Genomic DNA, 16,985 nt, shown 5'->3' with positions numbered 1-16,985 from the left:
AGAACGGTGTCACAGCTTAAATGACAATGACAATAGCGCCTCTACACGGACACAGACAGGCAACGAAAGGGTATGTTAATAATTATATTCATTAAATAATTAAGCACTTCATGTATCAGTTTATGTACGTTCAGAAATGTAATGAAAAATAATAGAAAATAATACATCTGTATATGACCCATGTTAACATGCACATATGTATCAGAAATATTTTAAATACTGCATTGAAATCTTTATCTGTACTCTTCAGTTGCAATACTGTATTGGATATTGTTTTGTATGGTATTAATATATCTATCTATCTATCTATCTATCTATCTATCTATCTATCTATCTATATATATATTAACAGTAATGCTTACCAGCACACAGTAGTGCATACTTGTTCATTTATGGCAATAGTCTGTTCTATTCAATTTAGCATTTTAATGTACTTGTATGTTGTTCTGTTATGAGTTAGTTCACCCCAAAATGAAAATCTTCTAACTCATTGAACTATTTCTGGGTTCCTCTGATGAAATAAAGTCACAAGTTTTGAAACATGAAGGCGAGTAAATGATGACAGGATTTTCATTTTGGGTGAACTACCCCTTTATTGTCCCAAAGAACAAATAAGAGCAAAACAGAACAGAGTCAGAAGACATAAAACAGAGGAAATCCCTTGTTTGGAGTGAAAAGTCCATTCACACCAACACAAAGCATTCAATGATACATTTATTTAGATTATACTATTTACAAGGTAGGCGTAGACATTTTCCTAAAAGAAAATAAGTGCCCTACACACACAGCGTCTCACTTTCCAAAAGGCAGGATGAGAACAAACGAAGGCCTTGTCAGACCGATTATGATAACTTAGCAAAATGGGTCCAACCCAAAAATATACAAATATAACTCAATGTACAAAATGACATCAATAATGCTACAGGCTATGGCGAGAGGTAAGTTACTAGCACACAATTTAACCAGTGGTAAAAAATAGTCCTTGAGCCAGAATACTGACATTTATATGACTTAAAACAACATACCACAAGACATTGAGGCCTGGAAGGTTTTATGGAGTGCCAATGATTCATTTTCTGTGGCCGGCGTACGGTCATAGTGTCACTGTTATTTGTATGCATGATATGTAGCTTGTACTAGATTTTTATCTTTAGGATTGTTCTGAAGGTTTCGTAGGATCATAAAAATGCAGGCTTGAGCACAGGCAGCAGGTTTACACTGTTGTATCATGGGAATGAACAAGGGCCTCACATGACTGAATCTAAGGATGAACACTTTTACCAAGTGCATTCTGCTTACACACACACAAACACACACTGTCAACCAAGATAGCTCTTTTGACTGAAGTCATTAACATGCAACTCGCACACGCGCACAACAATCATTCGTATGAGAATGCATCTTGTACACGTAGTTCAGTTGGCAGTGATAGCACATACAGTCGGCATTCAACTGCTCTTGCAGCTGATCGATGTAAAATTGACTTGTACTGTTGTAAACTGGATATACAGTGGTTGTATTTCAAAGAGAGAGAGGGAGGGAAAGAGAAAAAGAGAAAAAGTCTGAGCATTGGTCTTTAGCTCCGCCTCGGCTCCAGTCTGAAGGACAGCTGGGATAAGGTTCTCTGGTTGTCAATCACATTCAATTGACGCACGTAATTCCTCACTTCCTGTGGGTTCTTGCTAGCTGGAGACACCTCAGCATCTGATGAAGCACGGAACAGAGTCAAACTTCTTTTAGTAATTGCTGAACCAACTTTTACTAATTAACCTTTTTTTTTTTTTAGCAGACTGATTATAAAAAAAAAAAAGAAAAAAAACACAATACTGAATGCTAAATAACTCTCTTTTTTTTCTAGATGAAATATACGGTTATAAGTTGTAAAATATACAGGAACCAGTATGCCATTTATGCTCATAACGTAAACATTGTCACAGTATTTTGAATTTCTGGCAACCACAGCTGCCAGTTTTGACCATACATTTTATGGGACTTTATTTACAATATTTTTATACATACATTCTCTTTTACCTCTAGACATGGCCAGTTATGCCTTCCAGATTACCTAAACTCAGATTGTTATGAATATGACGTGATTGACTGATCTCTGGGATGTAGCCTTTTAACTAGGCAGCACATAAGCATAAAGAGAAATGAAAAAGAGTATTAGTGTGTAGATGACTCACTGAACGGCTGGCTCCTGCAGTGCCTCACCGCCCGGATTGTGTTAGCAATCAGCCGCTGCAAAAACAAACAAACAAAAAAAGTATGAATACATATGCTCTAGCTGGCCAGATAAGTCATGGATTCAGTGTTGATATTGTTAACTAATTACATTAAAAACTTCAAAACTAAAATTAAAATAAGAAATGTTTCAATGCTAACTAACCGAAACAAAATTACTACAATTACTACATCTACTAGAAATATTAAAAATAATAAAAAAACGTCTATGTACTTATAGTAAATACTATAAGTATATGTGACCCTGGACGACAAAACCAGTCTTAAGTGTACATTTTTCGAAATTGAGATTTATACATCATCTGAAAGCTGAATAAGCTTTCCATTGAAAAAATGGAAATGGTTTGTGTGGTTTGTTCGGATCGGACAATATTTGGCTGAGATACAACTATTTGAAAATCTGGAATCTGAGGGTGCAAAAAAATCAAAATATTGAGAAAATCGCCTTTAAAGTTGTCCAAATGAAGTTCTTAGCAGTGCATATTACTAATCAAAAATGAAGTTTTGATACATTTACAGTAAGAAATTTACAAAATATCTTCATGAAACATGATCTTTACTTAATATCCTAATGATTTTTGGCATAAAAGAAAAATGGATAATTTTGACCCATACAATGTATTTTTGGCTATTGCTACAAATATACCCCAGCGACTTAAGACTGGTTTTATGGTCCAGGGTCACATATAATACTACAACACTGCAGAGATGACAGTAAGAGACTCACCATCTTCTCAAAGTTCACCAGTCCATCAATAAAAGTCTTATTCCCTTCGTGAGTGAATGTCATGTCTGAAAAGAGAAGAAATATTTTATGCTGTAGAACTGAACTGAAATAATATTTGTGACAATCAGTATTAAATATTAAGAATATTAGGGCTAGGCCCCACCCACACCTTTAATGAGGAGGGGCATAAAGGGAATGATTGGCGGCTCCATCTTAGCCACAGTGAGGCGGTACGCACGGTGATTCCTGGATGGATCCTGAGAGCAACAGATAAACCATACTTTAATGAGCAATACGTCTCAATCACAAAATAATATTTTTTAGAAAGAGAGCTAGAATTTAAAATGTTTGAAATAGACTCACTAGTAAACTCTCAAACTCTGCGTAGAACTTCTTGAATTTACTAGGCAGTTTCTAAAAAAGCGGAATTGTTTTTTATTAGACACTTTTCAAAATATGAAAAGATGAATACAAAGACTCATTTTTAAGAATATGGCACATTTTAAAATAGACTTATTATATGCTAATATTAAATTATACTTATAATGTTCTGACCTCCCATGTCTGGCTGAGTCTGCTGACGGCTGGGTTGCACATGCCCATAATAATGGCGAAGAAAGAGTTCAGATTCTTAAACTCTCTACAGCTGTGGGAATAAATGCACAGCACACATATAGAAAGTGCTTATCAAGTTAATATAACATGCAATGCCTCAAATCCAGTGCAAATTCATCATGAGTTCTGGAGAAATTATATTATGTGTGCTGGAGAACTCACTGGGCGGCAATCTTGATGAACTTCTTGAGTAGCTGTACCCGTTTGCTGAGCGTCCCGCACAGACAGACCTCTGTGACCACCCACAGCTGCACCTGATTAAAGCGCTTCAGAAACAGCTCCAGATTGGCTGTAGAGCGTCTGTATGCCTGCCGTCCGAACGTATTATACACCAGCTCATACTGCACACACACACACACACACAGTCAAACTACACATTTTGTAGGTTAAAAATGTCATTTGTCTGTGTGTATCACTGTATGTGCATCTTTACTTCATGTACACAGCTGAAAAGCTCCCAGTCATATTGGGTCATCTGGAAGGCCAGGTCTTTAGAGCTCATCAGCTCAAAACTGGACATAGAGCCTGTGGAGGGACCTTCCTGCTCCGGAAGAGGATTCTACACACACATACACAGTCATTACTAAATACACACAAACACAAACTCCACAATTATTAACAAAAATATTTGTACACTTGAAAGAAGTCTATTATGCTCACCAAAGCTGCATTTACAATGAAAATCTGCTGAAAATGTATTCAACCTTTGACCATCCAAGTTGTAGAGGAGTTTTTTTTTTTTCATCAGAACATATTTCTGATGAAGAAACTAATCAAAAAATTTAGCCTTAGAACATCTGCTCACCAGTGGATTCTCTGCAGTGAATGGGTGCCGTCAGAATGAGAGTCCTAACAGCTGATAAAAACATTACAATAATCCACAAGTAATCCACACGACTTGTGAAGTGAGAGGCTATGTGTTTATAGCAAACAATTTCATTATTAACATGCGTTTAACCAGTGAAAAAGTCATCTTGTCTGAATCAGGAGAGAAATATGTACAGATCAAGCACTGTTTACAAGCAAAAACAGTCAAAAATATTTCCAAACAAATATTTCGGTGGATTTCGATGTGCAAGGACAACAGTGGATGGACTTTTACACTGGAGGAAGTGTTATTATAGATCATGGACTTGTATTTGTATTTATATTTATATTGACAGATTAACGGTTAAAATGCCAGAATGCTGTATTTGTTTCTTACAAATACACAGCTTTTCGCTTCAAGACATTAACTGATGAACTGGAGTGGTGTGGATTACTTGTGAATTATTGTGATGTAATTATCAGCTGTTTGGATTCTCATTCTGACGGCACCCATTCACTGCAGAGGATCCATTGGTGAGCAAAGGATGAAATGCAAAATTTTCCAAATCTGCTCTAATGAAGAAACAAACTCATCTACATCTTGGATGGCCTGAAGGTGAGTATATTTTCAGCAAATTTTCATTTTTGGGTGAACTATATTCCTTTAAGTGTCCAAATACCCCACATTTGGTCTCACCAGTGAATCAAGCTGTTCTCTGGAGCAGACAAACAATCGGCCGTTCACTCCTAGTGACTGGAACACCGATACATCATTGGGTTTTAAAATCTGCTTCTCTGCACAGAAATAAAGCCCAGAATTAGCCAGACCACAAATCACATTCTGAACACTTTTTCAGCTGTACAAGATCAACACCTTTTATGATAGTAATGATAGTAAATAAAGTGCATAAAATCTATTTACACAGTTATATTGCAGTTCTGCTGGTACTTTCTAAAAGGTTTGGTTTGAAACGGATCTGGAAGTGGATTATATACTACATAAACAGAGTGCTTCAATACACAATGTTGCTAGAGCAACAAACAGGCTGAATATCTACAAAGTTTGTGTGTATTTGTTTGTCACATCTCTAAGGGCAACTAATATTTCTTCATGAGTTTGTGAGTGTGTGTGGATCACCTCCAGATGCACTGAGGTTTATCAAAAGCAGCTCTTCAGTGGATCCCAGTTTATCCGCTACAGCTGCGGTCACCTCTCTCCCCGTGGCCAGCACAGGAACACGAATAGTGGTGTAAGTGTGATCGCTGCAGTACACCTTCAGGAGAACTAGACACACATGGAAAGACAAAGATGAAGAGAGAGAGGTAATTTGACTGATTGAGCGATTATCCAATTCATTCATTCATACATTGAAAAAATTAAACAGATATATTCTATATCGCCAGCTAACGGGGAACTTTCTCAGAAATTTGGCAAATGCTCTGTCGAGGTTCTCAAAGTCAGATATGAACAAATATTCTTCCAGTAACATCAACAGAACGCTCTTTCACAGTTATCTGGTCTTTAATAATGTTTTTAAAACATTATTTATACATCGTTCATGGAATGTTTTATCTGAAAAATTTTAGTTGGATGTTCAAATTTCTTTTTAATTTTACCACTTGTTTCACAACCTTCAGAGAACATTCAAAAGTAACTTTCCCATAATGATAAAAATGATAAAAACACAGAAGGTTCCCTTAACATTCTTAGAACACATTTCATTTTTAGAACATTTAAAAACATGGATGTTTTGAATGTTCAGAGAATATTAAGAAATAACATTTTCATAACTTAATGGAAACTTTAGCAAAACATTCTTAGAACATATTTTTTGTTAGCTGGGATTGTCCAAAGGTCTGAGGCTACTTGCAGACATGCTTAAAAAAAGATTATTTTCCCATGAAAAATTGTCAGAAGAAAAAGTGAAATGTTTAAAAAAATAAAAGTTTAAAATTAACATGCATGTCAGAATATCTTTTTAGTATTTGGTCCCCCTTTTGCTTTAATTGACAGCAGTACTTAAGCTGAAATCAGCAGCAAGGTTATGCAAAACCTGGTGATTATCTTATCAAGCAGAGTATTTACCAGTGACACAGAAATAGGGACACATATTTCATGTTTATTTGTTTTTACACTCATGAATTTCCTTTGTTTAAATGTTTTTTCTCCCAAAAATTCTAAACTGTTCATATAGATATACTGTATATAGATACTCACTGTCATCAAAGATCCTTATTGGCTGCTTTTTTGCAAGCCTCTCCTCTCCAGAGCTGAACTGTCGCAGGAGGACTTTAAGCTGAGAGAACAAAAACCAAATGCATATGAACAAAAAATATATGGCAAAATATTTATCATTTTTTTAAACACTTCAATTTAGACCACAGATTTACAGTAGATCTATAAACAATAAACATAAAGTATAAGAAAGCAAATCTACATTACCTTTTTTTGAGAAGTTCGTGCATCATCTGGACTGAGAACATGAATTGAACAAACACATGTGGACATCAGTAACATTAACCATTCAGATTAAGCTAATAATAACAGCCCAAAAGGCATACAAAACACACTAAAAACCTACTACTGCTTGATGATCCTCTCCAGCTCAGGCAGGAGCTCCTTCAGTGGACGCAAAACTCTTGCATCATTAGATACAAACCCATGCAGCTCCTGAATACACACAAAACACATTTAGCATGCATAATGCATGTTTGGTTTCATCTGACTACTATCATATCTCCATGCAGACTGGTGGTAAGCGATTCTATGCCAGCATGTGTGTGTTTGTGTATGTTTGTAACCTCCATAAAGCTGAGCGAAGTGTCATCCTCCAGCAGATGGTGGCCCTGCAGGGCAGCCCAGCGCAGAGCCAAGCTGAGCACCCGTCTCTTGCTGGCAACAGAGTAGTCTAGACGCTCCTGCTCTGAGCCCTGAGAGGCCTGAGAGTGATAGGTACACACACATGCTAAGGAACATATGCATTCTTACAAAAACAGTGTGCTGTTCTTACAGAAAGATAGATAGATAGGTAGACATGGCTGATTGGTTGATTGATTTCACTAGAAGGATATTGAGCCAGAAAGGCAGGGCACAGCTGGCTGTTGGGCATGAAGACGCAGTGCATGAGCACAAAATCATCCAGAGCTGGATCTTTAGATGAAAAATATTGCAGAATTAATAAAAAATGTATTGAAGAAATAGTTCAACCAAAATGAAAATTTGCTGAATATTTACTCATCCTAAGGTCATCCAAGATGTAGATGAGTGGTGTAGAAGGTGCAGTACCTGGGTCAGAGAAATGAATGTCCAGTCGCATTGTCTCCAGCAGATGCTCCAGAATCTTCTCTGGGCTACCTGACATCACAGTGTATCTGTCCAGCAAACCCAGACACAGCAAATGTAGTTTGTTTAAATAAATGCATGGATGAATTCATTTATTGCTGATGGATCAAGAAATGTATGGATAAACTGAGCAGACTGATGGTTGTGATCATATACTTGAAGTGGGCTGGGATGTTTCCATGGCTGGAGGGCCGGAGACTCTTCTGTAGTACCAGAACATCCTGGTCATGCTCTTTTAGACGCACGGTGTTTGCTTCAACATCCTACACACACACACACACACACACACACACACACACACACATATACACAAACCAAAATACATGCAGTCAAGGGTTAATTTTGCCACCACAAGGTTCACTAACTACTCATTCTCCTGATGCTTGTGTGTCAGCAGTAACTGATGTTTGTGTACCCTGAGTATCCGGTTGAAATCCTCTTTGTCCACTCTCAGGAAGTGGCAGTTGTCCTCTCTGAGTACGATGGAAGCAGCGCGGGGGGCATCGTTCACCAAGGCCAGTTTGCCAAAATCATCTCCTTCATGTAGCGTACACACCACACCCTAAACACACACAGGAGTCAGTCTGAAATATCTAACAGTGTTTGTCACTAGAATCACTCAACATAAATAAATGGAAACGTATGTAGTCATTTAACATTGACATACAATAAATAAATAGAAATAACATGACATGACATTACCTTGCCATAGATAACAACATTTACTGATCCCTTCTGGATAATATACCAAGAAGTGCCTTCCTCCCCTTGATTAAACACTAAAATAAGAAAAGCAAACATACATAGAATATTACTGAGCCAACCTAGCACACTACTGTTCAAAAGTTTGGAGTCAGTATGTGCCAGAAAAATGAAGGTTAAAAACAAAATTATTTGATATATTACTGCTTTGTGTCCTAAATACAGGGGTTGTAACCAACATAGACAAAAATAACCGCTCAAAATGTTTTTTTACTTTTATTTATATGTATTTATTTATTTATATATTTGTAAATAAATTCTTTTTTTTTTTAAGCAAGGATGCATTGTATTCACAAATGTGACTATAATAATAATGTTTATAATGTTACAAAATGTCTGTTTCAAATAAATGCTATTATTTTGAACATTCTATTCATCAAATAATCCTGAAAAAAATGTATCATGATTTCCAAAAAATATAAGGTAGCAAGTATGTTTTCAATAATAAATGTTTATTATTAAAGCATATTATAAAGATTTTTGAAAGATAATTTGACACTGAGGACTGGAGTAATATATAAAAATAGAATATACTGTAGTTATTTTAAATTGTAATAATATTTCACAATATTACTGTTTTTACCGTAGTTTTCGATCAAATAAATGCAGCCTTGGTGAGCTTTTAAAAATATAAAAATTGTACTGACCCCAAAAAGTACTACAAAACCAACAGCATTTAAGTGTGTAAAAGTTAATTACGAGTGTTGCTGAAAGTTACTTTTAAAAGTAAAGCATTACAATATTGAAATATTCCATGAAAAATTAACTAATTGCATTACTTAGTTACTTTTTATGGAAAGTAATGCATTATGTTACTTTTGCGTTACTTTTTGTCACCTGAGATGGGCTTGCTTATTATTTTTTTAATAATGAAAAAACTAAAAAAAATCTATATTTTTGGCAGCTGTAAAGGCCCTTTCACACCAAAAGTGAAATGAATAAGCCACAGGCTAAAAGAAGTGCCTCTACACCTCACTCCTAATTTCTCTTAAGACAGGGATAGGAGAGGTGTCGATAAATAAATGATAATTTCAATGATATTTTCATGTAAATTTAAAAGAAATGCATTACTTTACTTGTTACTTGAAAAAAGTAATCTGATTACGCAACTTGCGTTTTCCCCAACACTGTAATTATCAGAATTTAAAGAGCAGTAAAGACTCACAGACAGTGCCTGCTTTGGCATGCGACTCAAAGATGAGGACACCGGCGAGCTCTCGCTTCACCTGCAGAGGGCAGCACAGCACAGCTCATGTTGGTCTGCTCATACCAGTGCTGATATCAGGCATTACTGTGGAAATGAGGCACAGAGGTCTCAATGGAGGACTTACAGTGTTAGATAGATGAGAGAGAGCTTTGATATGCAGCAGCTCATCATAAATAATCTCCAGGTCTTCAGCTGTTCTTTGACCTGGCCTATAAAGAGAACAAGGGACAAAGAAAGATGGGTAGAGTAGTTCAGGAAGAGTAAAAGAGGACAACAGCAGAATTTGTGAGATGGTCCTCACTGCAGAACACAAGATCCAGGGGGTGGAGTTGGATCTAGATCCAACTCCTCCCACCTTACATAGACCTAAACCTACCCGTCTCCATCCCCTGATCTATAAACCCACCCATCCCCACCCCTAAACCTACCAATCTCCACCCCCTGGATGTGGATCCAACTCCTCCCCCTGGATCTTTGTTCTGCAGTGAGGTGCTACTGGAATTTGTGGGCATACCAACGCATTGCTCAAGAATCACTCGTGTCCTAATGGAACCAAATGTGAATAAAATACTACAGAGGGCGCTGTTGGTCACTCACGGTTTCCTGAGGATCATTCGCATGTGTGCGTCAGGGCCGATCTGGGAGAGGAAGAGGAGGGTCTCCTGCAGCTCTTCCTCAGCTTCACGTTTCTCATCGTCGCTAGGCAACACCGCATCCTCCTCCTCATCATCAAGGAAACGGTAAAAGAGGTACTTATCTTGAAAGTTCAGCTCATGGTCGACTGTCGACAAAACAAAAAAATAGATCAGAGATAAAATACAGCATGTGATCTGGTGCGTGAATCCATTCAGATGCTCTAATTAGAGTCATTTTAAAAAGCATGGGGGATTATTTTTTATTTTGTCAAGCCATTACTTGGTTTAACTAGCTGGGTCATTTCTTTAATGCTGTGTAGAGCTGCGAAAGCTGAGCACGTGCACGAATACCTTCTTGCAAATGCATGATGGAAAGTGATTTTGAGGTCACTGAAAAAACCTAAATGATTCCTTGTCAAAATCAGTGTTAACAAAGACTTAAAACTATTAAAAACTTGCGTTCAGCTATTGAAATAAAGTAAACAAAATGAAATGAAATGAAATGAAATAAAATATAAATATATTAATATAATATAAATTAATATAATAATAATAATATATATAATAATATAAATATATAAATTAATATAAATATATAAACAAAAATTAAACAAAAATGACAAAAATGTAAATAAAAATAAATTAAACTTAAATAGAAATATTAAAGATGAAATAAAAATGACAAAATCACACAACAAAATTACTAAAACTTAAACTAATATTAAAATGAAAACTAAAACTATATAAAAATAAAAGATCATTCAAAATATTATATAAATATTTCATATTTTTTATGCTTAAAATAATATTCCTAATAAAATTCAAAATCAAAGAAAATAAAATTAAGAAACATCTGCAATGCTTAAAATGGCAAAATTCACTCAAACCAGTGTAGTGAAACAGCTTTTAAAAATGAATATGATCATTTAATAATCACAAAAGAAAAATTAGTATATTTTTTACCAAGGCATTAAGACAAAGATGTGAAGAGGTACTGCATAGTAGGAATGACCCAACTGTTAACCTGGCTGTCACTACAGCAAATGGCACAGGTGTACCGTGATTCAGGACCCCTTCCTCCAGCAGCACCTGCCACATTCCCACAGCGTGAGCCCGACTGTGAACACACGAGCTCTGCTGAAGCAGCCAGTCGACCAGCTCAGTGCCGACGCAACACTGCCTGGAAACACACACAGATCACGCTCAGCACATGCACTGTGTGTTCTACATATACTAGACATGACCTAAAAGCAATAAACCTTGCATATGCTGCGCCATATAACATCACAGGCCACACACACACCTGTAGGTTTTCAGATGATATTTTCTATCTCTGATCATGTGGGGAGCTCTGGCCAGTATAGCATTACGTAAGACTTTTTCTGCCCTCAAAATCTTCTCTGACGGGACCTGAAGCCAAATCCGGGACAGAGAGAGAGGAAGTTGAGAGTGAGGCACAGAAAAACACTCCTGCACAGCCTATTTTCTGGTCTATAACAGCACATTTATTTGGATTCAATGGCCTGCACTCAATTTGCTAGTGTAAATGACATAAAAGACCTTCTGTTAGCAGATGGTGTGTTTTAAATTCAATTAATTATACATAATTAGCATAGAACTGTGTAAAAGAGGTGCCTGCGGTCTTGAGTTATGCGCATGGAAATGGGAATTACTGTCAAATTAATCATCAAAAACTGTTTCTGAGTCACTCTCAGGAAGCTGTGCCAGAAAAATGAAGATAAATCAAAAATGACATAATTAAAATATTGATTTCTGACAACTGCAAGTCCAAAATACAGGGATTGTAACCAACATAGAAAAAATATATGACCATTCAATTGTATGGGGTCAGTAAGATATATATATTTTTTAAAGAAATTAATACTTTTATTCATCACACACATTAAATTGATCAAAGATGACAGTAAAGACATTTATTATGTTACAAATATAGATATTTAAAATAAATGCTTTTCTATTCATCTAAGAATTAAAATCAAAATAAAACTGCATTACATTTTCCAGAAAAATATTGAGCAGTACAACAGTGTTCAACATTGATAATAATAAGAAACAAGACTGGAGTAATGATGCTGAAACTTCAGCTTTGCATCACAGGAATAAATTGCATTTTAAAATGCATTATAATAGAAAATAGTTATTTGTATTAATTGTAATAAAAAAAATTATTTGACTGTTTTTTCCTGTATTTTTACTATTATCTATACTGTATTATCTATACAACCCAATAAACTGTAAATATGATGAACGGGGACATGTTGCAACCTTTACTATATAGGGTGCAAGTCAAAATAGAAATGAAACCAATCATACCTTATTCAGGTTTTTTGACATAAAATTGAGAGGGTCACTGTTGAGATTCTCTTTGTCCGGCATTCCTGCATCAAACGGTAAAATTGCTGAGAAATAATCACTGATGTGTTTTGTGAGTGTGTATGTTTGCATGCGTGTGAAACTCACTATCATTTGTTGCCCCGCTGTCCATCACTCCATACGGCGGGGCGAGAAGCCCTGCCATGCACTGCCTGTATTTCTGCAAGACACAGAATAACACAATGAAAATGTATTCTAAGCCTCAAATCCTCATTTTCAAACAGGTGAACTGCCTTTACATCATTAAACTGAAAGCTCTGTAGTAAGAACACAGAGCTCCACCAATCAGATAGAAGCCTTCTGTGGCTTGGCAACGATCACTATGAATATTCAGATGTTTTCATTCTTTTCCTCTCCCTATCGCCATGGTGATGGGTGACGAGGTGGCACATGCAGCTGAGGAATAGCAGGCAGTGAATAAGACTCTGATACCGGCCCAAACTCACCTAGAGTTCAAACACACATTATACTGCACCTGCTGGACATCTGTTTAGACATTGTCAAAATGGCTGAGAAGTTGATCTATTTGGCCTGTGTGATTACAGCAAAACATTGCAAAAAATATATTTCTTAATCAGTATTTTTGTTGTTTTTCAGAAAATGATCTAAACATCCATTAAAAATGAAGGAAAAAATCAAACAAAATTTTGTGATTTTTTTTTATTGATTTTTTTTAATTTTGTGCGCTTCTTAAAACAAGAAAAGAAAATAAAAAAACTATTCAATGGGGTAAAAAAAAAAATCTTGATTCAAGATAAACTTCATTCTAAATATGACTGTAATATTTTTTATATAATTTGTAAACTTGTCTTGTAAACTTAAAAATGTAAACATATCTTGTTTTTACCACATTATTTTTAAAAATATATTTTAACTAGAATACAGGACAAAAATACTGATTCATTTAAATGATCAGGAAAGTGTTTAATTACTACAAGCTTAATGACTGGTTTCTCCAAATTTTTTAGCAATTGATTTGTCTCTCTCATGTCTTCAACTACAAAGAAGGTTCCTACTTAATCATCAGTCTACTCTAAAGGGTTCTTTCACACCATCTACAAAATTCTGCATAAATATGAATGAGAGCACAAATCTCTAAAATGCTGTAAAAACAGTAATATTATGAACTACTGTTACTATCTTAAATTCTATATGAATTTTAATTTGAATAGCAAGTTCAAAAGAACAATATTTTTCTATCAGTTTACTGCATTCTTGCTGAATAATAGTGTTAATTTCTTTAAAAATAATAAATAAATAAAACTTACTGACCCCAAACCTTTGAACACTAGTATACTGTATATACTACATATATATATTAAAATGCGAAGAAAAAAGTTGCTGCCACAATGCTATTATTAAGCAATAGAATAGAATAGAATGGAATAGAATAGAATATGATTTTTAAAATGATTAAAATGTCAAGAAAAAAGTAGCTGCCACAATGCTGTTAAGCAATAGAATAGAATATGATTTTAAATATGATTAAAATGTGAAGAAAAAAAGTTGCTGCCACAATACTATTGTTAAGCAATAGGACAGAATAGAATAGAATAGAATAGAATAGTGTAAGGATAAAAGAACCTCAGATACTTTGATCTCCTGAGAAACAGACAGTACAAACATGCACGGGCATCTTCGAGACACCCCACAGAGTGGAGGTGCAGGAAACTTCCATTTGTTTCTTCTTAAATCCCTTCACCCATCCTTCCTTCTACTCAGTCTGCTCAAAATGGTCAATAGTAGATTGTAATGTTCTACATTAATGCAAGTGATATTTACAGTCATGTTTGGTATCATTTGAATTGTCGCAGGGCGACTGGTACAATGGTCTCATTCGTATAAGAAGTAAACTAAAAGGTAATACAGATCCTAAGAGTTTAGAGATATTTTGCACACTGTAGAGGGCGGGTCAGTTTCCAGTGTCTTTCATGCAAATTACCATCTGTCCCAAAAGGTGATAACTCTGCTTGATCAATGCAAATTCCAATTGTTAGTTCCTGTCTCCATTTCGGGGGATGTTGGTCTTGGTCTGAGGTACTTAAGGAAATGTTGCAAAAGGATCAGGGCCTTTCTGTAGCTGGAATGAGCCTGTGCTATGAAGTGTGTTCACACGCTTCATATTATGTATTTTTCTCAAGTCAGGTATGCATCTTACTCTTAGATTCATCTTTGAGATTTTGATGTTTTGTATTGATTTGATATCTTTGAATTGGCTGTATAATTAGCATAATACATATTTACCTGACTGATAATAAATTGTTACATTTGAATTTATTCTGACTTACTCTGAAATTATTTTCTCAAGTAGATTAAGTGAAGGTATATGTCTCTGCAAATCTGCGTCCAGGGATATTAATTGCTTGACTTTAGTTAAGTTGTACTCAGTTGCATTAACTATGGGGGGCTAGTTATAGTAATGGTCATAACCGCTGGTTACTGTCTCAGCTTTAATTAAGTTGTACGTAATTTGCTAACTATTGGGGGCTAGATATAGATCTGATTATTGTTTGAGCTTTATTCAAGTTGTACATAGTTATTTTAACTATCGGGGGCTAGGTGAAAATACTAATGAGATATTAACATATTTCATAACTAAGTTGTGCATAGGTACAGTAACTGTAGGGGGCTAAACAGAACTACTATTTAAGGAATGGTGAGTATGAGCAACCTATTAAATAGTATTAGCCATAACCGCTGACTAATGATTAGACTGGCGAGTTTGTGATTATGGGGTATAAGTACATCGACCGGCGTGATATACCCTGGGTGATATAGATTCCTAGTGAATGAGTAAATATAAAGTAAAGAATTAACTAGAATAATCAAATGTCAGAAGAATAATAGGAATAATTAGGGACAGACAAACGACCAATCTGCCTTTCAACCTAAATTCGAGGTCATAATAAAATGGAGTCAGATTTGAAGTTAACCTAAATTTAATAACTTTGCGCGCTGAAAAGACCGAACATGCAGGAAACCTTCATCCACGATTGGATACCGTCCTTGGACCAAATTCGTGGACCTTACAATAGTATAGTATAGGATGATTTTGTATATGATTAAAATGTGAAGAAAAAAGTTGCTACCATAATACTATTGTTAAGCAACAGAATAGAATACAATAGAATGGAATAGAATATGATTTTAAAGGGTAACTCCACCCACTGGCAATATTTGAAAAATGCTGGAAAAGTGGGCAGAGCCCAGCGGAGACAGAGGGGACGAACCGACTCCTGACTCGCTACAGTGGTTTTGACGGCCAAGGGCGTGGTGAGCTCGTGCAGGGGCGTGGTTAGTAAGTACCATCATACGTCACAGGGGTATGCAACGTCCAATAGGAAAATTCAACTGCAGTAGCCACCGTTCAACCTGAAGAGGGCAGCACTCAGACGTTTTTACACCATATATCGTAGAATTAAAATACTTTATAACCAAATGTCAAAACATTTACTCAAATCAATGCACAGCACAAATAAAGACACAGTCTTACAGATCATTAACTCAAAAAAGTTGTTTTAGGGTTTAGTTACCCTTTAAATATGATTAAAATGTAAAGAAAAAAGTTACTGCTACAATGCTTGTTAAGCAATAGAATAGAATGCATTTCTGAACTTTTCCAGAAAACAAACTGAGCCATAATATTTAAAAGCATCTAAAAGAGTGAAAATAAACGCTGTCAGGCAGGGACGTGTATGTTTTTGTAACTCCACAGGATCCTTCACCACACACTGTGAGATTACGGGTCTCTGAGTGAACTGATGTAATACAGATGCACTGAGCCTTCATTAATTCAAACGCAGCACTACAGCCCATGCGATTCTCAGGCGTTGTGTTTCCATTAAGCAGAAGTGACGGAGAGTCCAGAGGACATTCTGTATAATAAAGTGACCTGAATGTTTAGAGTTAAAGAGAAAACACAGAGGGTTACAACCGGAGCACTAGGTTTTCTTTGGCCACTGACTTGAAGTCTTCAAACAGGCTTTGTTCCATTCACACAAATGCACTTTGTATATCCTGTTTCCTTCCTGCTTCCTGAAGCTGAAACAAAAGCTAACTTTTCTTAACTTTTCCCATCCCCCAGACACATAATACATTGTGGCTCTTTCCAGCTGGCTGCCTTCACATAGGTTAAGTAATTCAGCCAGGATTATGCAATTAACAGCACATAAGCACACAAAACAAGAGTACTTCCTCCCTCATCGCCCGGTCAGGCGGTGCCCCCTGCAGCCTGGCACAGAACTGACCCGG

At 36.0% G+C, this 16,985-nt stretch overlaps 1 protein-coding gene across 3 annotated transcripts in view; it reads right to left on the bottom strand.

Moving 5' to 3' along the window:
- Nucleotides 1-582: 582 nt before the first annotated feature.
- Nucleotides 583-16,985, bottom strand: part of rapgef4b (Rap guanine nucleotide exchange factor 4b) — a 32,336-nt gene continuing 15,933 nt past the window's right edge. For 2 of the 3 annotated variants that reach the window (XM_058780141.1, XM_058780142.1), the window contains 26 exons: nt 12,822-12,894; nt 12,675-12,739; nt 11,644-11,750; nt 11,399-11,520; nt 10,303-10,486; nt 9,830-9,914; nt 9,664-9,724; nt 8,439-8,515; nt 8,152-8,298; nt 7,893-7,999; nt 7,680-7,765; nt 7,466-7,544; nt 7,196-7,346; nt 6,976-7,064; nt 6,837-6,867; nt 6,612-6,690; nt 5,532-5,678; nt 5,091-5,188; nt 4,020-4,145; nt 3,749-3,927; nt 3,527-3,617; nt 3,335-3,385; nt 3,141-3,228; nt 2,972-3,036; nt 2,187-2,241; nt 583-1,704 (listed from right to left, as the gene is read on the bottom strand). In XM_058780141.1, coding sequence (XP_058636124.1) covers nt 1,577-1,704; nt 2,187-2,241; nt 2,972-3,036; nt 3,141-3,228; nt 3,335-3,385; nt 3,527-3,617; nt 3,749-3,927; nt 4,020-4,145; nt 5,091-5,188; nt 5,532-5,678; nt 6,612-6,690; nt 6,837-6,867; nt 6,976-7,064; nt 7,196-7,346; nt 7,466-7,544; nt 7,680-7,765; nt 7,893-7,999; nt 8,152-8,298; nt 8,439-8,515; nt 9,664-9,724; nt 9,830-9,914; nt 10,303-10,486; nt 11,399-11,520; nt 11,644-11,750; nt 12,675-12,739; nt 12,822-12,894 — 2,571 coding nt within the window. In that variant the 3' untranslated portion in view covers nt 583-1,576. Of the gene's footprint in view, nt 1,705-2,186; nt 2,242-2,971; nt 3,037-3,140; nt 3,229-3,334; nt 3,386-3,526; nt 3,618-3,748; nt 3,928-4,019; nt 4,146-5,090; nt 5,189-5,531; nt 5,679-6,611; nt 6,693-6,836; nt 6,868-6,975; nt 7,065-7,195; nt 7,347-7,465; nt 7,545-7,679; nt 7,766-7,892; nt 8,000-8,151; nt 8,299-8,438; nt 8,516-9,663; nt 9,725-9,829; nt 9,915-10,302; nt 10,487-11,398; nt 11,521-11,643; nt 11,751-12,674; nt 12,740-12,821; nt 12,895-16,985 lie in introns of those variants that run through there. The other variant, XR_009271837.1, reaches the window with a different exon arrangement.

Source organism: Onychostoma macrolepis, chromosome 06 (genome assembly GCF_012432095.1).
Source record: "Onychostoma macrolepis isolate SWU-2019 chromosome 06, ASM1243209v1, whole genome shotgun sequence".
In the NCBI taxonomy this organism is placed as follows: domain Eukaryota; kingdom Metazoa; phylum Chordata; class Actinopteri; order Cypriniformes; family Cyprinidae; genus Onychostoma; species Onychostoma macrolepis.
Note: the sequence above shows the minus strand (reverse complement) of the source record. Positions and strands in the feature narration are given on the sequence as shown.